Here is a 27,053-nt window from a genome sequence, read left to right on the forward strand (position 1 = left end):
AGGCTTGAGCCAAGCAATCAGAGTGGGCGTGCTGATTGGCTGGTGGATTCCCATCATATCCTATTTACACTGCAAATAGTCCCCTGGGTTTATCCAAACAAAGTTTGTGCAGTCATCAGAATGACCCCAAGGTTGTCCACCTGCCATCAAGATAATAGGATAAGCCTCAGCAGCTGGTGTAACAAGGTCAGCATCAACAGTACAAGCCCTTGAGCCCACAGAAAGCTTTAAAAAACCTTGGTAGGCCTCTAAGTCCTGGTTAATTTTTCACATCTAACAACCCACTCTGAATGAATCAGAACAGGAGGCCTAAAGAGAAAGACCTAAGCAGGCCACAGTGTTTCACTGAGACAATGAAGTGCTGGCTCTAGACAGTGACACCGTGAACATAAATGATCTGTTTAATATTCAGAATGCAGAAGTCCTAGAAAATCAGCGTATGTTGCAAAAATGTCTGCAGAAATGTGTATCAGTGAGCATCTAGCTCTTCTATGGCTCTTTACAGTTCCTTACTTTGTAATTGAAACTGCTAATATGCCAACCCTTACAACCTAGTGGAATGTGCAGCTGGTGATAAACTTATTAATATTCATCCCTGCACAATACAGTGGATAAGCATTAGTCAGTAATCTGGGAAACTGAGGCACAGTGAGGTGATGTGCCTGTCCTTGATGCCACTCAGTGAAACTGGGGTGGAGCCAGCATTAAAAGTAGCTGATAATAGTCATGCCAGCTACCAAATGACCTGATCTCTGAGCCCTGAACTCATTATGAATGGCTAGGCTCTGCTTGCAGTCCTATGATATATTTTAGTTAGAGTCCTCTGTTAATAACACAGAAAGAAGAACCTTTGGGAAAAGAAAGTTATTAAGGTATCAAAGTCAAGCACTAATATTTGTGGGATGCCAGAATTAAAGTTGGCTATCCAGCCTTAGTTCAGCCCCTTGTATGTGCACAGTCTGAGATGGTCTTGAATTATACAGCAACGTACCATTCCATGGGAACCCTGCCTCGGAAAGGACTGTGCTCACTAAGCAGGCAGCTATTCAATATTTTGCTTCCTCCTTGTTCAGTGTGGGCCCCTTGCTGTATTTACTGAATGTTGCTCTGAAAACAGAACGATTCATTTGCTTGTGGGACTTTTTATGGTGTTCATCAGCCTTTACAAGCATTCAACAAACTTTACCCCTGTTAGATGAAAGGGTTTTTATTGTTATATCCTTTTTATACGGGCAGGAAACTGAGATGCAAAGATGCTAAGTGTGCTTACAAATATGGAAAAACAAAAACAGTGCTTTGCTTTCAGCTCAGCACGCACTGAGCACAGCACTTGCCCAGAAGAGGAATTGAGTAATTTTGACTCAATTCACCCCACATCCGTATAGCTTATAGACTTCGGTGGGGCTTTTTGGCACTTTTATCTAACATTTTATTTGAAATGCTATGTTTGTTCTGATTTAGAATGAAAACAAATGTTTAAATAAGGGAAGTAGAGAAATTATAGTCCACCTAGTGTACCAACATAAATTAAGCTTGTGCAACCTAAATATAGGTATTTTCTAACTTTGAGGTACTTGGCTTTCCTCAAGACTCTTTTAATGTAGCTTTTTACTTTACATTCTTAATATTTTTCAAAGCTCAAACACGGAATGAATGAAAAAAATCATCTTATGGTGCTAAACAGCCCCCCTGCTGCGTGGATCATCAATATGGTTGAGATCTTAAGATCCATAGTGCAGTGTCCTACTATCTGTATTAATATAGTATCTCAGTGTTGCCTGAACTTGTGTGTTTATGTCATACCACATTGCAGTCGGTATTTTTCACTTTTTCAAGTGTTGCTTCTGCTTCCCTTGCCACTAATTGATGCAATCCCCCTTGTTGGGGAGGGAAATCCTCTTGTGGATACAAGCCCTTCTGTCTTGGTCTCTCCAACTTAATTCTGTTCCCTTCAGCTCCTTTTCCTTTCCCCAGTTCTTGCCCCTTTCCAGTCCATTGCGACTATTGCCTCAGCTCCTGCCCCTTTCTTCCATCTGCACCCATTTCCATCTGTCTCTTCTTTTCTTTGGTCTCTGGGCCATGTCCCCCAACCCCTATTTGTGTCCTTTCAACTTCCATGGCTTCTGTCCCTCTTCCTAGTTTCTGTTCCTCACACCCTTCCCTTCCATGATATTATTCTGCCTCCCCATTGACAAGCTCCTGCTCCTGTCTTCCCACACTCTGCATCTTTTCCAACCTAATCCCAATGTTCTTCATCGGCCTGTACCTGTTCTTCTCCCTTCTGCGCACACATCAGCAACAGGAGCATAGTGAGAACAGAAGAGACCCGCTTCTTGCTCTTGATGCTGTTGCAGGTGACCCCGCAGCTCCAGCAGGTGGGAGGAGCGATTACCAGCAATGTCCTAATCAACTTTTGCAACCCTGGGCTAAGGGGTGGCTCGGGTGAGGCAGGGCTGTGCACTGATGCAGTTGCACCTTGTTTAATTCCTGCTCCACCTAAAATTTAAAACCAATTGCCTGGCAGTGGCAGCAGCATTGCTGTTAAGGCAGCAGTGAGAGCATCAGTTGTATCCATGGCACATTAAAATCTACCTGATTCCTCCTAAACTTTTCATTCACAAGTGTTAAAGACCCTGTCTCATTTTTAAAGGTCTTGCTGTTCCACTATTCAAGCTAGCCTTTCTTCTGCAGTTCTATTGTCTGTCAGGTGCTCTTGGTAATATAGCTCCTATTTCGTAGCCCTGCAGACTGTTCTTAGCTCATTCCAATTAAGTTTTATTTGTTCTTCGCTTCAGAGATTGACGTAATGGTACAGCCCTATTTCCCTAGCATATTAGTAAAGTTTTCAGCTTCTTTCTACCTGGAGAAAAATAGATATTGTGTAACAGGATGATGCACTATATGTACCAATTTTCCAAATCCTAGATCTACCCATGTCTGGGCTGGGACATGCTTGGTAGAGATGAAATCTTAGAGAATATAGCTGCTAATCACTAACCAACCTCTCTTAAGTACATGCAAACTCGTTATTTAGAGACTTCTTTCTCGGCCAGATTTTGGTGGATTTTCATGAGTGTGGGGCATGGACCATGAAGGAAGCCCCCAGCCAACTCTCAAATTCCTGAATGAAACCATGGGAATATTAAGACTTAGCGAAACAGGCGTATGAATTTTTAACATGGCAAAAAATGTGTTTTCCTTAATGTTATACATGCAAATAAGTGGAACAGTTTAGCTAAAACCTACAAAAAATATTCTGGGTTTGGTAGACACCCAGAATAGAAAATTTCTGCTGAGCTACAAGCAAATAGTTTGCAACAGAAAACACAGTCTTAGGATGGAAGGTGTCAGACATCTTAAGCATCTCACACTGTCCATAAGTCTGTTCTCAGACCTGTGGTACCTGTGAACCTCTCCCACAGGAAAAGCTGTTAGTTTCTGTGATTATGCTGTACAGCAAATATTCTACATAGCAGAAATAGTTTTGCTGCTCTGGAAATGCGTTCCAGCTGGGACTTGCTTAAGAGATGATGTTTTATCTGGGTTTCTGTGACTTCTCCCTCCAATGTCTCCTCCAAGAAAGCAACTATATGGTAAAGAATTGGAGATTATGTTAATAGGAGTAAAGAAATCCACAAGTAAAACATTTCTATTTTATTGTTTTTCAATTGTCAGTCCAGCAGATGATTTTAAATATTTAAGGGAAGGGGCCTTGTCCTATTTCACAGTGTGAGCTGCTTTTCCTCACCCTACAGTTATCCTTTGACTAGGTTCCCTCAGATAATTCCCAGAAATCTTTGTACCAGTCCCCATAGTATTTTAAACTTAGCACAATGGGCGTGAGTGTAATACTTTTGGCATATGAGAAAAAGGACTCACAAATACCTGAATCAATTCACTTCACTGGAAGCCTGGAGAAAGAAACCCGCGGTTTCCTCTCACTGTTGCTTGTTCTACAGCAGTGTCACACAGATTTCACTGGACTCACTCCTAATGAGCACCCTCGTGAGGGGTGAATCAAGTATTGAGATTGCCTTGTGCTCTTTGTTCTCAGGATTTGCTAGTGACCTTCTTGAGTATTGTATGTAACAGTATGGAAACCATTCTTCTAAGAAATGTTTTGGCTTCCAAAGAAGATAATTGTATAATTTTCTATCTCTGGCCTGAAAAAATGGATCACAGACTGTTCAAATTAAAAGGATAAAGCACCCACAAGGTCAAAATCATCCACATCAGTATTGGTAGGTGAAGATTTTTCTAATTTGTGCTGTGCTGATGCATGAGGTTAAAGATCCTCATTTGTAAATAATCTGGGCTATTCAGAAGGATTTGTGAGTTGCATAACTGATTTCCATGGCTTTCCAGGACACTTGGGAACAGGGGATTCTGGGAGATCCGGAAGCTCATCAAATAAAGAAGTATCAGTAGTAATTTCAACAGTTGCAGGGCTAACTGGTTCTGCAGGGATATCAGGGGTAGAAGAATCATCTCTTGGACCCACTGTAACTGCAGGAGTAGTTAATGCATCTGACTGGAATAGACCTTCGTCTACGCTTGGGAGCTGGCTTTCCCTTTGGCAAGGGACCTTTTCCTCCGATTCTTCAGAGGACTTGTCTTTGGAGTCTTTATGTTTGTCCTCCTTATGATGTTTTTTATGCCCGCACCCAATTTCATGCCCTTTTTTATGCCCAGGTCTGTGCTTAAACTGATGCCCATGGCCATGTCCATGCCCAACCCTACGTGCATGCCCAGTCCCTTGTGCATCCTCATTTGCTTGTCCAGGCCCAATTTCATGCTCCATAGATGATCGGAAAGGGGTAAAGCCATTACGATAGCCAGGGTGACCCTGAAAGGAAATGGTAGATATTTATACAAAGAGATTGCAGTAATTTAATGATTAGTACATAGTACACTATTTGGAACAAACTGTTCGTATTCCGTTTGAGGTTGCAGTGTAAAATGTTAAACAAGTATGTTTAAAGAGCTGGTGGAGAGAGGGAGTTTTCTGGATTGCCTGACCTCAGTGCATTAGTTTCAAATATTTGAGAACCAGGAAACTATAGCTGAGGTATACATGTGAGCCAGTTAACAAAAATGTTTTACCAGGTCTTCTGGGCTAAATTAGATGATCTTATCCATCTATGGTCTAAATGCAAATAATATAACTATATAGAACCATTCTTCCAGAAATATTCCAAAATTGTTGGGAAATTATAGGTAAAAAAATCTCTTTATCTATTACTGATTTAGCTGCTTTTACCATGGAAAAGGACTGTGCGGCATAACCCAATCAGATGACTCTTTGTAAGTGTGTATATTAGGTCTCATTTGTGAACAATTTTGGAACTAAAGTACCCTAGGCATAGTCATAAGATATCATATCAAGGAGAAAAAACAATGTGTTAATTCATGTCAAATGCTAGTTTCAATAAAGGCATGAAGCAAAAACCTGGCTCATTTTGTTTTGTGAAGTACTACTTAATGATTTTTTAGTTTGCAGATTGGAACTATATATATTTGTAACTAGTGGAAGATAATTAGCATAGGTTAATGTCTACACAATCATGCCCTGCCCCACTATGTATTTAACAATAGGTTATCAACACAGAGCTTTGCTTCGTACAGTAATGTAGAAAACCCTTTATAAGAATCTTTTTTCATCTGACCAACAGAGACTTATTGCTCTTCCGACATCAACTATCTAACATGGTTTAGTTCCTGCTCATTAGAACAGCTGGACCTTATTAAGCCACTGTTCGAGGAAACCTAGGGTGAAACCATATTTGAAAACCAATGCCAAATTCAATATGGTCTGTAGTGTAGACATGATTCAAGTGGTCATATTCACCCAGTACACATATCCTGGATGTGATGAAGCTACTGAGCCCATTAAGAGTGTTGAGTACTGAATCATTTGCAGACTTGTTCGGTTTTCTATTTCTGGCCTCACAGGTATAAATAAAAAAAGAAAATCAAAGTGTTTGACTTGATATCCCTGTTTTGTGACCACCAAACACTTACCTAGATATAGGGGCTGGTAACGGTGGAATGGGGGGATGTGGAAACTGCTGCTTCAGAAAAAAACAACTATCTACTCCCTGGCTAATAAACACAGATTAGCAGACATTTTTGAGATTTTTGAACTCCTGGGATACGTCCATACAAGCCTGGACATGTGGTATGCAGCTCTGCAAACCTGTTTTTAGTGGTACAAACCACACGTAGCAAATGTAACACTGTACACCATGCTGAAAATTTGCAGCACAGTGTCAATATTTGATACTGGGGTGTCCTTGTCCTGGTATCGCAAAAGTAAACAGCCGCACAAAGCGGCATGGAGCACACAGCAGTAGCATGTGTCACCAGAAAAGGAACTTGGCTGCCCACAGCTATGCTGTGGTGGCCAGCCAGGCTCTATGCAGCTGGATTGGCGGTGCGGGGGTTGATAATCCTCAGCACCTCATGAATTTGAGTTTGACAGCAAAAGCAAAGGAGCAGGCATCCAATCACCAAAACAGTGTCTATGTATTCTGCTGCTTCCTTCTGCACCTTCTGTTCTTTCTCATGTAGGCCGGGATATCATACATTGCCTTAGTTCAGCCTATGTGTCACAAAGCCACCAGAGTTACAGGGTGAGCAGACAGTTCATGACATTACTAACATGACAGCAAGTAAGCATTTCCCTCCTATCACTTTAGAACAAATCAGAGCTGATCTGAGAACGGGATGGATAGAGGAAAGCAAATATTTCTCCACTACACAGAGTGCATTTACACGTGTGCCCAACTGGGCAGTCACGTAGTACTTGTGGCTACCGCGACGTAGCATCTCATATAGATGAGCCTCCTCCCCCGCTACTTACTGTGCTGCAAGTAGGCTGAAATGGAAGAAAAATTTATTTAGGATTCGTACCGGGATCATTTCACTGCAGTTAACCTGAGGGAAGATTTCCTGCTTCCATGGCACCACATATATATTTGCTGTGCACTGTAAAGACATCTGTGAGCAAAGCAAAAAGGAAACATGAGGTTTTAAATCAACAAAGTATTACAAAGAATCAGAATTGTGTATGTGTAATGATACAGCTTTTTAATGATACTTTTAAACACAATGAATAGGGAATTTATATGCACATCTATAAAATATAGTTGTCATAACTATGGAAGTTCCTCTACTGGAAAACTTCCCCATTTAGTTTTATTTAGATTTAGGAAGCTTGCATGGATCATACAATTGAACACTCAACAATAATTTGTAGCACTTTTAATGTCCAATGCTTTACAAGATTAAGTAGTTAATTCTCCCAAAAGCTGTGAGAAGTAGGGAAGTATTAATGTTGCTATCCCTATGTAAGATGGGTACATTGAGGTAGACAGGGATTAAGGCTAAGTTTTAAACGTGCCCATTGATATTATGGAGCTGGGTTTGCAGCTCCTTGCAGCAGCATTTTTCAGTTGGAGAAATGAGCATTATGCAGCTGGGAGGAAAGAAGAAAGGGAATAAAATTTCCCTGCCCACCAGCCCCTCCTGACTTGGAGCACCATTTCCATCAGTGCCTCCTTCCAGCAAATCTTCTCAGCATCAAATGCATTCACTCCAGCAGCACTAGCCGACCTTTCCACACAGCCATGCTCTCCTTTGTGTCCAATCCATTGGGCTCATACCTTCAGAAACACATTACTCCATTACCTGGGCCCTCCCACACCTTGTCTGCTCCTTCCCACCTTCCAGTTGCGTTCATAACTGAGGAAATGGCCCCAAATTGTCCCATCAGCTTTGCACCATGTACAGAGCCTGTGGCATGAGGTGATGGCTGATATTTATTGAGTTGGTTTGCTAGCAGAAGAGGCAACTGAACCTAGAAACACAATTATGTTGCTTTACATGAGTTTACCATCTACATTCTCTGGTGTTGTTCTGTTTGGTGAATTAGGAAACGGGTGTTCGATGTGTTAGTCCGTAGCATCCTAATTACTTACGCTGCCAATTTCAGCTTCACAGTCTTCACTGAGTTTCTTCACTTCTGACTTGGAGCAGTTTGTCTTCTGAATATGAAAATGTATCTCATAATTTTTTCCTGCAACGACCTGAAAAATCAGTCCCAAGGGTTTCCTCAGTAAATATGCATTTTTTCTCATACAGGAATCACAGAAAATAAAAACAATGCAGTAAAAAGAAGCAGCTGGCCAGCAGGGTTGTGAGCATTAAAAATGTCATGATCTACATCCATTTCTGATTGACTTATTTTTTATACTCCATTAGACCTGCTAATATTATCATAGTATTGCAAGTGGAGGAAAAGAACATAAAGGGCAAAATGACATAAGTCTCAGGAATGGTGGCTTACAGGCATGGGACAATATAAAAGAAGACGTTCCAGAAAGGCAAATAAGCAGGATGTTGTAGCTGGTACAGTTTGGGGAAGTGGAGAAGAATATTTTTTTATTTTAATCCTATGCAGCGTATAAACTAATTCGTTTTGTCTCTTTCCCAATTAGATGGGCATTTTTACCTTGAATATGAGTCTCATCAGTCAGGATTTTAATCAGTGTATCTTGCTACAAACAAAGAAGCGTTTGTCAGCTGAAAGCTTCAGCAGTGAGTATTAAGATCCCAGCTCCCAGTACTGAAATGATAACTGCTTATAAGTATTAGAATTGTTAAAACATCACTAAAGGAAAAGAATGGAGTAGAGGGCTTCGAAGAGGTTTGCATTGCTCAGAAGGCATTTAGCACAAGATAAATTGTGGTGAATATTCATTATTTTCTGACAATGAGACCTGTTTAGGTCTGCAATAGGAACTATTTATTTATACAGTGCCATAAGTGTGCATTCTCATTTATTGACAAGTTGAAGATAGGGATCAAATCTGGTTACAAATTTGGATTCTGCTCTGCAATTTATAGTGGTGTGAATCTAGAGTAACTCTACTTTTGTGACGTTACAATGGTGTGTTACCAAGAACAGAATTTGGATGCAAGTACTCAGATTATAAAAGGAATAAGGAGGAAATCTATTTCTGAGCCTGTGAAAACTATTGCCAAACAAGGCACCGGAGAATATTATAGGATAGAATGCTGAGCCTGGAGGATGCACTGAATAATCTTACCTAATACCTTACTTTGCAACTTGGACAGCTATAAAATGTTGAGAAAGGTTTGGTAAAGAAGGATGGGGGGAAAAAAAGCAGATCCCTGAACCTGTACCTATCCCTAGGGTTTTGGGTCCATGCCATATTGAAATTGAAGGAATGGTTTTTTTACTCCCTTTTGGATACAAAGTAAGATGATCGAAAATTTGTGAGTAAGGTGAACCTGTGGTTCAAACTGAGCCTTGATTCAGCTCAGACTTGTAGATATACCACATCCTAGGCCCGTCTCTACAACATAAGGAGCGATGAGATTAAATAAAACTGAATTTTAAAAGGAAGGTTAAATCCCAACCTGGACTGTGGCGTGGAATACGCTTCTAATTTTAAAGTAGAAATCAGAATTGCTCTCTGAATTGTATTTCTCCATGGAAACCTTGAGTACTTCCTCCAGTTCTGGACTGTCAACCGGGATGGGAACTGGACAGCCTGCACAGACTGGTGGGTCTGCAGTTCCCTCATCAGAAAGAAACATTGGGTTACAAATAAATCCAAAGAATAAAACAAGATGCAGTGTGTATTAGGGCTGGGGAACCATCTATTTGGAAATCCATAGCTATCTGAATGGAATGTGTTTTAATAGACTGAACCTAAATATTTTGAGCTTCCGTAGGAGGTATGTGAGGGAAATGTAAATTCAGCAGCTAAGGCTAGATAGGGTATTTGATCAATAATCTGCTTCTCCTAGAAGTGAGAGTTGTGTACACAAAGTATATTTGGTGGAGAAGACAGACACAGACTCATCTGCAACTAGGTGAGGGCTGGATTAGAGGAAATGAGACAACATCCAGTCTTGAAAGCTCTGAGTGTACATTATAAGGCATGACCAACTGTATTTTTAAGAATATCATAAGCATTATTTGAAGGAGAACATGTCTGGGGGTATGTCCACCTTGCACTCAGTGACTGTAAAGTAGTCATTGTTTAATCAGGTAGAGGTGGGAACTTTTACCCCCTGAAAAGTTTGTAAGGTATCAAAGTAAAAAATAAAATTAAGGACATGAAATACAAATGGTGGCAACACTGCACATTAGTGAACAAGCTCTGGGAAGATACCAGCTGGGATGGATGTGGCTGTATAGTTTGAAAAGGGGATATACATAGAAAACCTAGTTTTGACCATGTTGTTCCACGTCTGTCTTTTTGTTCACATCTGTATCTTTGTGTAGGCCCTCAATGGTGGACTTCTCTGCCATGTGGGAGGGGGGACTGGAGCTCCTTGGCAAATCTAGATTTCCTGCAAGCATATCTGAAAAATCACTTAGTGAAGATGAATGGTGTGACATTAATGTCTGTTGAAAGGTCCTCTTCTGGCAGTGATGGTAGAAAGGAGTAAGGAAGTTGATTCTACCTTTAAGTAAAGTTTAGGGTGCTTGTACATGTGGCGCCATTGCCATGTACATGGGATGACAATGTCACTTTGTATGGCTTAATGACGTCACCCTGTATACATGCAAGAGTTTTGGGGGTTTACAGAGTTTGCAATGTTGCAAATTGCAACAATGCTGTTGTTAGCTTGCCCTCTGGTTGCAGGAGGGACAGGCAGGCTCTGCAGATAATAAGGATCAGGCTCTTTGCTGCTTCTGCCTTCAGCAGCCTCCTGCAGCTGGCAGAACACGTGTGGCCACCTGAGAATGGGCTGGCTTGCCCCTGGGGCAGAGTGGAAAGACAGCAGGATGGTGGCTGGGTTTACTAGAAGCTGGAGCAGGCTTTGGGGTTGGTGCACAGGGTGCTGGTAGCCTGGGCGGGCTGCTAGCTGGCCGGGTGCTGCCCCTGCTTGGAGGCGCCTGATCCAATACTCCCCCAAGCCTGCCTGGGCTTCCAACACTCCATGCACCATCCCCACCACCTTTTCCGGACACCAGTCAGTGTAATGTGGTGGAAAAATTGAAACGGTGTTCAAAAACACTGTTTCGGTTTAGGGGGCAAAAAAGACAACGGTGAGGACTAAACCTCTGTCATGTGCACAAGTGGCTTAGGTGAAAAATCATGCTGTCGAAGCTGCTCTGCAGACCTTTATAGTGGGGCTGACTCTGAGATCATCCAGGCCATCCCTATATGGAGCCCAGTGGCCAGCCCAACATGCCATAGTAGACAGAAGGTGGACAGATCAGAGATAACAACTTCCCCTGCTGTTTTACCTACTTTTACAAAATGAGAAAATGTATTAATATTTCCTGGTGGGAGGGGAAAAGACCTTTGATTTTTTTTTCTTGCCCAGCATCATGTCTCCTCTCATTATTTTCTCAATGCCTTTGCATTTTGATTACACATTAATTTGTAATCGTAACACATCAGCTAGAGTTTCACCACTTTCCAGATAATGGTATTCTCCACATACCTGGAAACATGCATTTCTCTGTGATGCTTGCAATTGTGTTGCTGAGATCCACAAAAGCCTTGGCTTCACAGCGACCTTCAAGCTGCATTTCAAAAAGAAACAACAGTTTTTAAGACTACTGAACTCATGTAAATGTCCCAGTGCCCCCGCTTATAGGGGAAAAAAGACTTTGAGCTTGATTGGATAGTTATGAATGCTACTGACTGCCTTTGGCTTCTGTGAGAGTGTAAGGTGATTGCAAGGTGATTAAGCCTTTGAGAACCAAGTCCTTGGGCTGTGCCCTGAGCTGTTGCCTCTCATGGTTCGGAGCACACAGTAGTAGACCTTGCAGCAGAAGATAACGATTCAGATGCATTAGTTTGAGGGTAGTACAGCTGCAGATACGTTGACAAGACCTGCCAATCCCTAACAAGTGCTACACAGAACCATAGACTCACAGAACATGAAGGTGGAAGGGACCTCTGGAGGTCACATCTAGTGCAACCCCCTGCTCAAAGCCGGACCAGCCCCAACTACATCATCCCAGCCAAGGCTTTGTCTACCTGGGTCTTAAAACAAACTTCAAGGATGGAGAGTCCACCACCTCTCAATTCCAGTGTTTTACTGCCCTATTCTTTTACCCCACTATATGTGGTCAGCTCATAAGGTTGCTTAACAGTTGAGCAGCTAAATGGTTGAGACCTAGTACTACAGGGCATGTGATCAGTCTTACAGTTGAGGGAGCTTAGCTGAATTCATGAATCCTTTGAGAGAGTTGGAAATGGAGGCTCAAACAGATGAAGTGATGAGCTTAAGGTTAACTAGCAAGTCTGTAATGCCAGGGCATGGACCCAGATAGTCCAACAGTCACTTCTTTATCAATTCAGAACAGTGTGGTCTCCTCCCTTCTCCTTCCAGACAACACTTCTGAAGAGGGCATGTCCCCTCAATAATTTGTGAACAGCAATCATAGAGACATTCTGCAGTGACATTTATCTGCTACACATACATTTTGCTGAGATATAAGTAGCTTTTGGTAGCCTGCTCATTACTGTCCACAAAATGATTTTGGCAATGGTAGGGATGAAGAGGGCATTTTTGCTCGAGAATGCTTAGGATCATAGAAAATTAAGTTTGGCAGGGACCTCAGCCCTCTGCTCCAAGTAGGACCATCCCCAACTAGATCATTCCAGCCAGGGCTTTGTCGTGATGGGCCTTACAAACCTCCAAGGTTGGAGAGCCCACCACCTCGCTAGGTAATCCATTGCAGTACTTCACCACCCTCCCAGTGAGAAAGTTTTTCCTAATATACAACCTAAACCACCCGTGCTGAAACTTCAGGCCATTGTTCCTTGTCCTGTCATCTGCCACCACTGGGAATGGTCTCACTCCATCCTCTTTGGAAGCACCCTTCAGCTAATTAAAGGCTGCTATCAAATCCCCCACCGGTCTTTTCTTCTAAAGACTAAATAAGCCTCACTTGCATTAGCCACTCCCTGATGGAAATGCTTCTGGGCAAGCCAGCTGGTGACTCGGTGCTGCATAGCTGAAATATGTATTTACTTATTATTTCCAGCAAACCTTTCCTGCTCAGATGCTATGCAGAACAATGGGAATTTGGCTACTTAGTTTCCTTAGGAACTATCTGCCTGAAACTACTTAAAGCGTTTGCCATTTTAATGAGGACTTTACTGCTTTCCCAGGCTGAGTTCTTGGCCAGGATCTTCTTGAAAATAAAGCTTTATTGGTTTAATGAGACTCTTCTGGTCGCCTAGGTGAACCTGCAGACATTTCAAGAGCCCTGATTCAGCATAGCACTTAAACATGGCGCTTCCTGTTCAGTACCATCCATGAGCAAATGTTTAACTTAACGCCTATGCTGAAGTCCCACTGACCTAAAGATGAGCAAGCATTTAACTGTTTTGCAGAATCAGAATCTTTGTCGTCGTTATTATTTCCTAACGTGTATATTCAGCTATACGTGAAGATTACTTACGACTCCAAAAATGGGCTTGCACTCTGCATGTAAATCCTGATATTCATGCTTTGAGCAATTTGTCTCTTTGATCTTATATTCAACTTCATAGTTTATTCCGGCTACCACCTAGAACAGATATTCAGGAGATTTCTCAAATGCTTCAGTAAGTCTTTGAGGAATAAAATTATTATATGAAGTCACCAAACGGACAGCAAGATCATACAATTTTGCAGGGCCTTCCATTCAAGGCTTTCACTCATGCTGCAGTTTGTAAGCCACATCAAACCCCAGCACAACGGGAAAATATGATCCTTGTTTTGCACAGGGAAGGAAGAAAGCAGACCAGCAGATCATGCTGGTGAGTGGGATTGGAGTGGCACTTGGGGAGGGTGCAGGGCTAATTGGTTGCATGCCTGCCAAACAGGTTGCCCCTCACTGCCATCAAACACCTCCGTTGCTGACAGTATGCATTGACAAGAGGAACAGCTGAGGTAACACTGAACATTGCTCAAAGACAAACCATGCTTAGTAACAGTCTAGTAGAGTCCATAGCTGGAAGCACTGACAGTCCGGTGTTCAACAATGTGTGCCTCAGTTTCCCCTTCTATAGAAGTGAAAAGTGCTGTATAGCTTTGAATATAAGTCTACCTTTTCCCCCCCAGAAGAGGCATAAAAATTGCCCTTGACTTCTATGCAGCATGAACCTAAAACCTGCCTGCTGACAATCGGACGTCCATTGCACTGTATTATTTGATGTTTGGTTGACCTTAAAAAAATCAACCAATATTCAAGAGATTTTTTTCCCTCCAATTAAATCTGAAAACATGGGTTAGGCTCATATGCAAGATTGACTTATAATTGGAACAATACAGTACTATTTGTACAGCACACATCTTATGACTGTGAACTATAACAGAAAAATGTAATAAAAACAAGGAATATGTGCATAGGAGGAGCCAAAGTATGATCTTCTCTAAAATGAAGGAAAAATCCAATATACCAACCTGACTCGTGGCTTTTATTATTTCACCAAGAGCATAAAGGAAGTGTCTCTCACTTCTTTTGTTGAAGTTTTGAACAGCAAGCTTCAGAATGGGTAGCAAATCTGGGCTGTCGCTCCCAATGGGATGTTTGCATCCAGCACACACATGAGCTGAAAAACCAAAAAATTAATGAGATTTTCTCAAAGAAACAGCTTCACTTATTGGAGTAGTCTCAAAGGGTTGTTGTAGCCATGATAGTACAAGATGCATATGGAGGAAGGGTTCTTTGGTTCTATCTTTTTTTGGATCAACCACATAGTTGGGAGGGATATTAGACAAGCTTTGGGGCACTATGGACATTTATGCGCATGTTCCGGGAGGGGGTGCTCGAATTCGAGCAGCTCCAAGAGCCGCTATCTCGAAATCCCCTTGCTTCTCGCTTGCTAGGCGTTAGTGAACTCTTAGTGCCACAGGGGGCTGGAAGAGTCCTTATGAGACTACCTAGTTTAACCCTGTGCCCAAGGCCCGTGTCTAAATGATCCCAGCCAAGTGTCTGTCTACCCTGCTCTTAACAGCATCCAAGGAGAGAGATCCCACAACCTCTCTAGGTAATTTATTTCAGTATTTAATCACCTTCCCAGTTACCAAAGTCTTCCTACTGTACAACCCAAATCTCCCTTCTTGCCAATTATTATTTGTCATACCCCCTGCGGATACAGAGAATAGGTGATCACTCTCCTATTTATATCAATCCTTTTTATGATTGAAGACAGTTATCGAACGCTTGCTTGGTTTAAGGTGGTGAGAATCTTGACTCCCTTCAAATAGACAGCAAAATACAGCTCCAGATGCAAGTCCCTGGAGGGACATATAGCCTTTCAGTTTTGGTTCATTACAGCAAAATTGGGATCCACATCTGGAATCAGATACTAGGCCCTTTGGCCCTACTTTTCTGGAGTCTTGGAATCTAAGATTTAGTTTTAGGCTCTTCTCTATTTGTAATAAGAAAATATAAGACATAGCTCTGATGACATGTGAGAAAGGGTGTCATTTATCAGCAATGGATAAGAGAACGGCAAAAGCCAGCAGCAGGGCCAGATTAACCCTTTAGTGGGCTCAAGGGCAAAAAAACCTGTGGACCCCTACTTAATACTGTATATTTCCATATCTTTTATTCACTCAATAATTATAATATGTAAAATAAGCACAACTGGGTCCCTTTTTTCCTTAGCGCCCTAGGCATGTGCCTAGTTTGTCTGTTCATTAATCTGGCCCTAGCCACCGAATATGCCTGTTACCGTTGCAATAAAGTGAGATTTCCCTGAGGTCTGGTTTTACTGGACAGCTCATAATCTATGGAGGTCTTAAACTCGCCGCCAAGCATTAACATTTCAACTGGCAGTTTTTCTGGTGAGCCCCCATGATGTAGAGCTTCTGTACAGTTTTACATTCAGCTGCTCAACAGACATATTGGCTAGGGACAGACATTACACATAAACTGGTTTAGGTGATCATAAACTGGTTTAAACCTGTAACAGAAGAGATGGTCAGTGCACATAAGCTAGCTTGAGAATGGCTGAAACTGGTTTGAGATAAACCTGGTTGAATGTAATATCATAGATCCACAGGCTCATAGATGCTAGGGTTGGAAGGGACCTCAACAGATCATCGAGTCTGACCCCCTGTCTAGGCAGGGAAGAGTGCTGGGGTCAGATGACCCCAGCCAGATACCTATCCAGCCTTCTCTTAAAGACCCCAAGGTAGGGGAGAGCATCACTTCCCTTGGAAGCCCAACCAGACGTAACTGATTTGGCTCAAACCGGGTTATGCAGTGTCTGTCCCAGACCCCTTGCTGGTTTAAATGAACTCAGACTCCCCCAGCATCCCAGCATGCTCTCTGGGCAGGGCTTTCTGCTCCACAGCAGAGCTGGCCCCTCTTCTCTGCTCCCTGGCTGCAGCTTCAGCAGTCTCTGCAGACATCTGCCTAGCTTCTGCTCCCCATTCCCTCACCACTGTCTGCTAAGCAGGCATTCCCCCATCCCTCACAGACACCTCTCAGCATTGGCGAGCAGACCACGTGCTGGCTACTTCCGAGCTGATGCACATGAAACAAAGGCAGAATCACCAGATAGCTGGTAGTGTTTTCTTAATGAGGGGAGAAGCACAGAGTTTGGGGTGATAAACATCCCCTGTTGGGCTGCTGAGGAGGAGGGCAGCACCCTCCCCAATCAGAGCGTCAACTTTCAGGCTTCACCATGTTGGGCTAGTTTTGACTAAAAGCCTAGATGGAGGAGGCTCTAGACTGTGTTCCCTACCACTAATCCTATTCCCCCTCTTTCCTGCCTGATAACGATGGGCTGGATTTTCATACATTCATTTCATAGTTCAATGCATAAATTAATTTCATAATTCAGTGAATTTGCAAATCAAATTGAGTATTAGATCTCTATGGAATTCAGGTAGTGTTTGTGGGCCTGATCCTCACCTGATGTAAACTGGCTACAGTGGAACAGTTTAAGGACACGGTAGAACTGTTCCAGTATTAATGGCTGAACAATGTGGTGCTCACATATGAGAGACTGAGCTGTGAAATCATTCACCAGGCAGAACCCATTGCTATTGACCTCTTTCCACAGGAATCTTTGGAGGAGATTCTGCTCTTAATGCCAATGTGGATTATCTCCAGCATGTACATGTTGTAGGTACTCCTGATTCACATCGGAGTAGCAGAGCAGAATCTGACCCTTCAGATTCTTGCCTGCCAGTGGCATGGTGAAGCAGTTATATCCGTTACAAAAAGCCACAATGCTATTTTCAGTGAGCAGTCAGAAAGCAGACAGAGCAAGACACAGCGTGCATCCTGTTCTAAGGAGGCTATGGTTTTATTTCTTTTCATGAGCTGTGAACAAACTTGTATATTTTTCACCAGCTTGGTAGAAGAGTGGTGCTTCTCATGCTGCCTGGCTGAGACACTGAATTCAAATTTATATTTGTAGTTTTACAAGTGAAGATTTAAATGCATATCTCACTTTACTCCTCTGTGTAATACACATACTTCTCATTAACTTTACTGGCACCTAGATGTCACCATTGCCCTGCAAATGCATCTGAAATCAAATAAGATGTAGTTGGCAGTAAAACCTGGAGACTGTCTATCCTGCAGGCACTGCACACACTGAAGCTAGCTTTAAATTAGCCGGCTCTGGTACTGTTACCTGTATAGCCACAGGAAATGGGGCTCAGGATAAGCTGCAAAACACGTATGTACTTGGCTGGGTAGCCTGCTCTCTCTGCACTGCTGCAGCTGCATTGGTAGCAGTCCCTAATGTATGTTGACTGCAATCACAGCCATGACTGCAGTGTGTCATGGCTGGGATGGGATGATTGAATTGTGGATGGTCCTGCCTTGAGCAGGAGGTTGAACTAGGTGACCTCCTGAAGTCTCTTCCAACCCTAACTTTCTATGAGTCTATGTGTACATCCATCTGGATACTTAAAGAAAGAAGCCCAGCTCTGATGCATTGGAGACTGGTAATATCTTTCCAATAAAGCAATGTATTCCAGGGGCATTTCGTGGATATCCATGCAGATGTGTAGATTATAAGCAAGCAGTGTAGTGCCAATCAAGTGGCCTAAGTAGTTTCCTTTGAAAGGGTCGTTTTCAGATTCCACCATTTTTGATGATTCCACCGGTGTCAGACTTCTACTCTGGAGGATAAATCTGTCCACTTTTCTTTTTTCCCTGTGAAGCCTCTTTTTTGTGGCAAGTCTCAGTAACATGAGTGCAGCCCTTTATAATTTGGAAGAAAGGGCAAAACTACAGTTTTCCCATGCAACAAAGCTTTTTGTCATTTCAGTATTTGCGGGATAAGGGCTTAAAATTTGATGAGAGGGAAGCAAATCCCTAGGTCATAGATGTGCCTTTAGCCCAGTAAAAATCCTTTTTGGATTGGTGGAGATCTAAGGGTTTCAGAGGTACTTTGCTCAGGTGCTTTGGGTTTCTTTACTCAAAAGCAAATTTTACTAATAATCTGCTGGTGTTTCATTGACACAGCACTTACATGCATAAGAAGGTAGAGCAGAGTTTCATTTTTTTCATTTATGGTGGCCCATAATATATGATTGATGAGGTCCTGAATGGAGTAATGCAACGCTCCTTTCTTTAAAATTACCAGAAGATCTCAACATAGGCGCGTTTGTTTTTTGTTTCAGTCAGTACTTACCTAATGTCCCCCTGAACAGTCACATACCTGGCCTGATTCTGCATTCCTGTGAAACTTTACTGGTTTTCTGGGTCTTGTCAATGTAAACTTCAGCTGTACATTCTCCTGATTCCTACAGACACAGATGACACCATTAATTTTTAATCCACCTGATGCAGAAATCCAGTTGGTGTGAAATATTCCTGAAGCATTTTGTTGAAACAGAATACAGTCGGCAAGCGTAAGGAATGCTTAGTGGATAAGAGGAATAAAGGCTGACATGAGCAATCATGGTTGTTCATGAAGGACTGTCAGGTTTACTGTCTAAATTAGTCCAAGGTTTTGCTGTGGAAGGGGCGGGTTGGCTGATCACAGGAAAGCGGGAGCTGGGCTAAGCAGGTAGTATGAAAGGTATCTTTTGTTTTATGATTAACAAATGTGGTTGGAATCTCTACTATTAGATAGAAATTGTCTTTCTTAATTAGCTAATGCACCTGGAATGCATGCAGGGAACACATTTCAATAAATAAAGGATGCCGGATTTCCAAACTTAAACAGGGGCTAAAGCCGCCCCCTGCTAGCACAGAATCTGGCTCTCCTGGGGCAGCTGGACTCACAGCACCTGACGGTGATTTAGGTGGGAGCCGAGGTTCTTGGAGTAGGGGCCAAATAGGAATTATACAGGTACTGAGGTGTACTGAATCCAATGGCTGCCCTATTTACAACCTGTCCCTGGGATGGGCTGGCTGCAAGTCTCCACTGGAGGGAAGGTTGAGATTCTTTGTACTGCCACCAGGCCCTCCTGGTGAATTTTCTGCCCCTCTTCTACCCAGGGTGGTTTTCACTGGTACAGTTGAGGAGTCAATTTGCTCTAAGCTTTCTATACATGCATGTGGTAGCTATTTTGATATTTGCCTCCAGTGTATACAGACTAGGGCTGTGTGAAGCATCGCATGCTGATTCGAGTCAGAGGAGATTTGGCCTGATTTAGGGGCCGAATCTCTGAATCTAAATCAAATAAAGAGACCAATAAAAAGGTCCAAATCAATTCGAAGCTCTCCGAATTGATTCGGAAAAGATTTGGAGAACTTTGGAGATTCAACCAGTCCCAGCTGGACCTGGACTCCACGCCGGTAAGTAGGGGGCAGGTGTGGTGGGCTGTAGAGGTGGGAAGAGGACTATGGGTGGACCCCTGAGAGGCCCCATCCTCCTGCTCCCAGCCCCTTGTGGCTTCCCTGCCTGGCCCCAGCTCCTGGCTCTTTAAAAAAAAAGGAAAAAAAAAGCCCATGCTCACCTGCTGCTGCCAGGTTGGGGGGTGGGGGGTGGAGGGGCTATCCCCACTGCACGCCACTGCTCTGTGCTGTGTAGGGGACTCTGCCATGAGCCCCCATCCCCTGCCCACTCTCTCTGCCCACCCCTCAACCATGGCTGTCCTGCCTGGCCCCAGCTCCCAGTTCTTTAAAAAAAGGAAAAAAGGCCCCACACTCACTGGCCGCTGCAGCGGCCATCAGGGCTTCTGCCGGTGCATGGCAGAGCCCCACAGGCAGTGTGAGGCAGTGGGCGTAGTGGAGATCACCCCCTCCTCCTGCCCCACCTGGCAGGAGTTGCTAAGACTGGTGCTTTGTTTTCTTTTTCTTTAAGAGCAGGGAGCTAGGGCAGGCAGGGAAGCCATCTGGGGGGATGGGGAAGGGTGGCTGTCTGGTTTGGAGATTCAGCCGAATCTCTGAATCAGATTTGGCTGAATTATTTTGGAGCAGTGATTCAAATCACTGAATTGAATCACTGTCCCCCAAATCAGCCGAAACAGAATCCGAAGAGAATACTAGTCGCTGAAAAATATTTGCATAAAAACAGCTCCTCCCTGCTCAACACGACTGCCTCTTGATGCCACCCATTGAGTTTGGTGATGAAAAGACTTTTAATTTGCGTTTGACTCCTCTCAGCCCTCCAAAGACAACTCCACGAAGAGAATGAGCCAGCTTCTACTCCTTCTCAGGTGCCACAAGTGAAAACATTCACTTAATGCCAAGCATTTCCATCTGTGCAATCTCACTGAAGGCAGCACAGGTTATACAGGTTTAACAGAGGGCACAACTCAGCCTGCTGAATCTTTTTTCTACCAGTAATGGCATGTAAAGAGAGAGCTCGTGACTTGACTTCCGCACACTAAGTTGGGTTTGTAGGGCTGGCAGGTAGGAATAAGTGTGAGGGAACCCGGCTTCATCTTTTTATTTTTTACTTGCAGGAGCACATCTTTTCTGCCAGTCTATTGAGACACAGCCCCACAATGCCATTGGCACAGTCCCTTTTCCAAGCAGAACTGCACACTTTCCCCAGGAGAATGGTAACTGGTGGATTACATTGCTATTTTCAGAAAGAGAATTTTGAAAGAAGAGGGCAGCCACTTACAGCTTCCACAGCTGTGTTGTAATCACAGTCTTGCCAGGCTTTGCCTTCCCCAATGGCACAAGTGGTCTCTCTTATTCGATATTTCACAAAGAACTGTGCGCCAGGACCTGCCTGGGAAAAAAACAATAACACAAAGCCATCATTTGTACTCCTAATAAGACAGCAGAGCGTTGGAGGCAGCGAACATTTCAAAGAGTAGAGGTTAACTTACCCGTGTACAGCAAGGAGGTGTAAAATGGGCTTCAGATTAGCTACTGGTCTCCACTGAGCTGATCTCTGAAATCTTTCTGACCCAGTAATTTACCCTGCCAAATACAGACTTTGTTCTCGTTACCCATTGCTGAGCCTGTTCAAAACACTGTCTCTCGGATGGAGGAAGGTTGAAAGAGAAACAGTTATGATTTCAATACTCCTTTGTAGCCTGTGCACTCTGATTAAGAAAATGTGGGCTGCTATTTCAACAGTCTGCAGGTCTGTCATTGCAGACTGTGCTTGAGTCGGACTTTATCAGTTAGGCAGGGATGAGCAAGGTCAGCAGAAGGATGGGAAACTTTTCCAGGTAAACCCTGGCAGCAGCGGCAGGCTGCAGAGATTGGTGCTGATAATATAGTAATAGATACTTCTCTGCGTGTCCCGAACTCAGTAGCAAATCAGTGATCTCACATGGCAGTCGGAGGCACTGCAACATGTGAGATGCAGCTTATGGGTGTGATGTTACACCAACATTATCACTGGTTTTAGCATTCCCAAACGGTAGGTTGCGACCCCAAATGACGTGTCAGCAGATGGGATAATGCTAAATGTGCCCCCTGAGATTTCTGCACCCGCAGCAGGTTGTGGGATGTGGGACTGCAGCCAGGTTGGACCAGCTCTGGGCAGTAGCTGCCTCTGCAGCCCAGCGGGCAGGACCCATTGTAGAGGGAGTGTGGCACCACCATGTCTGCCAAGGTGAGGCATGGCAGGGGCAGCAGTGCGGAGTTGTGCCCATGCTGCTGCCAGGTGAGCAGGGGACGCCTCACTTGGCAGCCATGGTGTTGCACCCTCCTTCCTGTGCTGTGTCCTACCTACTGGGACGTGGAGCCCCCTGTGATGGGCAGCAGAGTGGGGCCTCCCAAGCCTTAATTGAGTAGCCCGTATCCTCCCAACATGGACTCCACTCCCGCAGTGCTGCCCACAAGGGAGGGGGATGGGATGGATGGGGAAGCTAGGCTCTGTGCTCCACTCTGGCCACAGCAGCTAACGCCTCCCATGGGTGGCAGCTGGGGCTCGGGTGCTGCTGGTGGAGGGGCAGGGGAATGTTGGCCCTGGTCCTAGGGCACCTGGCAGGGTGGGGGGCTGTGGGTGGGGAGTCAGAGGTACTGGCAGGGCCAGGGAGCTTTGGGTGGGGAGTGAGGGGCACCTGGGGCTGTGGGGGGCTTCTGGTTGGGGGTGAGGGGCCATGCTGAAGAAATGGGGTCATAAATGGGGTCAAGCTGAGGAAACGTTTGGGAAGCGCTGCTCGAGAGATTCTGTGGCAACTTCACCAAAGCTGAGTCTGCCCCTGCAGGTGATTACATTCGTCTTCCTTCAAGTCCTGCAGCCTCAAACTGGCAGTAGATCCCCAGGTCTGCCACGCTGAAGCCAAGTGGCTGGTGGTGCAGTGATGTTGGATATGCACTGAGGGAGCGAGAGGAGAATTTGGCCCAATGGTCTCTCTTATTTCTGCTGTATTTTGTCCTGCATTATAACAAAGCTGCTGCAGTCCCTGGGCCATGGAATACCTACCAACGGTTTTCTAAAACTATACTGCTGATGTACATTGACTGTTAAGGAGCAAATGGACTTTTCTGGATCCTCCATTGGTTTAATTTTTATGTCAGAGTTCTCTCAGCAGCACGGGTGAGGGGCAGGAAATCTCATCTTCTGGACTGCTGCTACCGCCGCTGCTGCTGCTTAGCATCAGCAGTGTCAGCTCTCTTGTGCCCGGGGTTCTTCAGAGTGGATCCTGGTGTCCCGTTCGCTTTCCCTCGCCCCATTCATACATATTGGGACAGGGCTGTGCCTGCTTTGGCATTGGCTCCCAGGTGCAGGGGGAGCATCATTCTGCTTCCCCCGCTCACTTCCCACCCCCCAGATACATTGCTTTGTGTGGTACTGTCCTGCTTGGCTCCTATGGCCACCCTGGTGCAACAAAGACTCCTGGTGTAGGTGGTATCCTGGCGCCCCTTCACAGTCAGCCCCCAGCATGGGTGCCTCGTCACCCTAGCCTAGGCATGCTACTGAATTCTCTCTTGTCAACCTTGGCAGCCCCCTCCCTTGCTTTTCTTCCTACAGCCTCAACACCACACTTGGACTAGGTAACAATTCAGTTCTACTTCCTATTTTTTTTGCCATTAAGTCAGCGTGTCTAGAGAAACTAAGACAAGCAGCAACTTCAAGAAAAATGTATATTTTAGAATAAAGTGCATGTTTAAACTAAAATATGGTGAATATTAGGACTGTACAAAATGGAAGCGTTTCGTTTCGACCAGCGTTTCTACGTTTCGACACAACTGTGTTTCATTTCAACTTTTGTTTTGAGTCGAAACGGCTGTTCCGTTTCGTTCCATCAAAACATTTTGACATTTCAAACCTGTTTTGACGTTTTGCCCGTAGGATATAACGGGGAAGGTCGAAACAGGCTATAAGTTTGTCATTTCTGGCCAGATTTGGATAAAACTTGACATCCTGAAACCAAAACTTGTGTGACATGAAGACACAGTGGGGTCAAAACTGCAGGCGTGCTAGCCCGTGCTGAGGCCACAAAGCCTGCCAAGTTTCAAGAGGATTGGTGCAGGGGCTTGTGGGGAACTGCATGCTAAATTCTTGAAAGCAAAGCTCATGTCACCTGTATGTGTTAACCCTCAGTGGGGTCAAAACTGCAGGGGTGGTAGCCCCTGGAGAGGCAACAAAGCCTGCCTTATTTTAAGGTGATAGGTGCAGGGGTTTGGGGGGAACTACACCTCAAGCTGCGGACAATCAAATTTCATGACATGGGTGTTTGTGCAACTGTGTCTGTCTTGGGACTCTGGAGGAGGTGGGGTGGGGACTACTGCAGGCCTGGCTGCTCAGCTACTGTGTTACCAGTTACCAATCAATCGTGATTCACTCAGGGACCAGCTCAGTACAGTACCTAGTTACTACATAACGACTTAACGAGCATGGCTTAACACCTACAAAAGCACAGACTAAGGAGAGGAAAGAATCAGTACAGACAATCAACTGCCCCAGACAGACACAGTCAGTCCCACAAGCACCGGTGTCACGAGTTTCGTATGTCAGCAGCTAGGCGTGCAGGGCCCCAGAACTCAGAAGCCCTGCACTGATCCGCTCGACAGCTGGCAGACTTCATGGCCGCAGCAGGGGCTAGCAGCCAGGCCTGCAGTAGTTTCCCCTTCCCCATGCCCGAAGACAGACACAGTCAGTCCCACAAGTACCCATGTCACGAGTTTTGTCTGTCAGCAGCTAGGGGTGCAGGACACCAGAACCCTACACCGAACTCCTCGACAGCTGGCAGGTGTCGTGGCTGCAGCAGGAGCCACCATCCCTGCACCTTTCACCCTGCTGCACCTTGTCACACATGTCACAAGTTTTGCCTGTCAACAGCTTCAGGTGCAGTTCCCCCAAACCTCTGCACCGATCTCCTTGAAACATGGCAGGCTTTGTGGCCTCAGCAGGGGCCACCACCCCTGCAGTTTTGATTCTGTCATGGCTTAAGACATACACGTAACATGAGTTTTACCTTCAGGATTTTGGGGTACAGTTTCCCCAAACCCCTGCACCTAGCTCCTTAAAACTTGGCAGGCTTTGTGGCCTCAGCAGGGGCTAGCATTCTTGCAGTTTTGACCCCGCTGTAGCTTAACAGCTCTTGGACCCTCCTGCCTTCACCTCCTTCCAGCGTACATTGGCTGATATCAAGCATAGAAAACATGGAGCCTAAGTGTCAGGAGACATAAATTCTAGTCCCACTTCTGCTGCTAGCTCATTTTATGACCTTGAACATGCCTGCATAAAGTGCTTTGAGATCTTTGTGTGTAAAATAGTCTAGTGAGTCATACTGAAATCCAGTGTAGCAGGAAAACAAATGTGAAAGCTGTTCCCAGGAAAAGAAATGCCTCCCATTATCGTCCCAGTAACACTGTCTTTGTGTGGCCCTTGGGAGGAAACACTCGTTTGATTAATGGTGCACAGAAAAGACTGGAGGCAAAGGATCCTGCCTGACCTTTTTTCCTCCAACTTCAGCTTCTCCATGTTTGACTAAGAGAGCGCCTGGTCTTTTTTGATAAAGACGTGACTCAGGACTAGCCCCAATCATATACCATCCACAGGTAATTTATTCCAAATATTTCCATCTTTGGTTAAGTTCGTTATTTGGCAGCTCTTCTCAGGAGAATATCACATTAAACTTGCTAACAAGTGAGTTTCACCAGCAGGAATATTTTCCCTGTGGAAGGAAGAGTGGGGTAAACAACAACTTGCAACACGGAAAAGGAAACGTTCACTTAGTAGGGTGACAAGATGGGTCAGTAGCAGAGTTGGAAGCAGCGTATCATCTTGCTCCTCAAATGGATCCATTGTTTCAAGGGAGCTACATAGCCCTTCACAAGAATTTAGACTATTTGTGGGCCAGATATCGAACTCTTACATTAGTGAGTAGTTTCTAGCACACTTGACATTGCTGACAGTATAGTTGCTCACCAGTACAAGTGTGAGGCTTCACAGTTTGCCCATATTTATTAGAGCTCGAGGAGGAAGGGTCGATATTGCCCTGGAAAGATGAGGGCAGTGGAGTTGCACAAGGTTCGGTCCATGGACCAGTGCTATTCAATGTCTTCATCAATGACTTGGACGAGGGCATGGAGAGCACCCTGTCCAAGTTGGCAGATGATACCAAATTCTGGAGCAAAGTTAACACATCAGAGGGTAGGGAACAGATGCAGTCAGATCTGGACAGGTTGGAAAAATGGCCCGAACGAAATAGGATGCAGTTCTTCACAGTAAGGGTTGCCAGAATCTGGAATGGGCTGGCAAAAGAGGTGGTGCTCTCCCCTACCTTGGGGGTCTTCAAGAGGAGACTGGAGAAGCCCCTGGCTGGGGTCGTGTGACTTCAGCACTCTTTCCTGCCCAGTACAGGGGGTCAGACTCAATGACCTACTGAAGTCCCTTCCAACCCAAACATCTATGTATCTGTGAATCTATGAAAGGAAGCCTCTTCTCTGCCTTTATTCATGCTGACTAGTACTTTACTCTAAAATCCATTCCTTTGATTTCGTTGCAGAAGGCAGCTATTGTAGACAAAAGCCTGCTTCATCGGATGCTATGAATGACTTGGAGAAAGCAGAGGTTCTAAACAGAAGAGAATGAAACCAGAAAAGAAAGATATATATTTGATTTCACTACAACTGCCTGCAAAGCAAGATGCTACCTGTGCTCAGGGAGGTGGGCTGGCTTTGGCATAGACAAGTAAGTGAACACATTCCACAATGGTTTTTTGCATAGTGTACTTACGGTTCGCTGGGCATCCGTCACCATGTACAAAGCGAACTGGTTGCCATCCGCTTTGTCACCATTATATTTTCTTAGGGCTATATCCACAGCTTCGAAGACTTCAGGATGGTCACAGTCTACATCCTCAGAGGGGAGTGGGCCAGCTCTGCTCGAGAACGAACTGGAGCAGAGCAGTAGCACAACGAAAAATTTCATATCTGAGCATCAATTTGGGGGAGTCTTTCAAAAGACAAACACGAGAGAATGAATGCCTGTTAAAGATTTAGTAACCTCTTCCTCTGTTTTTCAGAGGTTTGAGGCAAGCAATCAGAGTGGGCGTGCTGATTGGCTGGTGGATTCCCGTCATATCCTATTTACACTGCAAATAGTCCCCTGGGTTTATCCAAACAAAGTTTGTGCAGTCATCAGAGTGACCCCAAGGTTGTCCACCTGCCATCAAGATAATAGGATAAGCCTCGGCAGCTGGTGTAACAAGGTCAGCATCAG

The 27,053-nt window shown here is 44.5% G+C and overlaps 1 protein-coding gene and 1 long non-coding RNA gene across 2 annotated transcripts in view; one reads left to right on the forward strand and one right to left on the reverse strand.

Moving 5' to 3' along the window:
• LOC132251451 (uncharacterized) overlaps positions 1 to 4,380 on the forward strand; it is a 30,089-nt gene extending 25,709 nt beyond the window's left edge. Inside the window, exon 3 of the long non-coding RNA XR_009463535.1 lies at positions 1 to 4,380. This is a non-coding gene — a long non-coding RNA (uncharacterized LOC132251451).
• On the reverse strand, positions 3,640 to 26,848 carry LOC106740365 (T-kininogen 2). The gene is made up of 10 exons (XM_059731191.1): positions 26,568 to 26,848; positions 21,042 to 21,152; positions 18,681 to 18,765; positions 14,452 to 14,600; positions 13,466 to 13,573; positions 11,491 to 11,572; positions 9,445 to 9,596; positions 7,980 to 8,087; positions 6,913 to 6,999; positions 3,640 to 4,846 (listed from the first exon to the last, which is right to left on the reverse strand). The coding sequence occupies exons 1-10, from the start codon at positions 26,760 to 26,762 to the stop codon at positions 4,316 to 4,318; spliced, it is 1,608 nt and encodes a 535-aa protein (XP_059587174.1). The 5' UTR covers positions 26,763 to 26,848; the 3' UTR covers positions 3,640 to 4,315.
• Between the last annotated feature and the right edge of the window lie 205 nt (positions 26,849 to 27,053).

Source organism: Alligator mississippiensis, chromosome 7, assembly GCF_030867095.1.
Source record: "Alligator mississippiensis isolate rAllMis1 chromosome 7, rAllMis1, whole genome shotgun sequence".
NCBI classification, from domain to species: domain Eukaryota; kingdom Metazoa; phylum Chordata; order Crocodylia; family Alligatoridae; genus Alligator; species Alligator mississippiensis.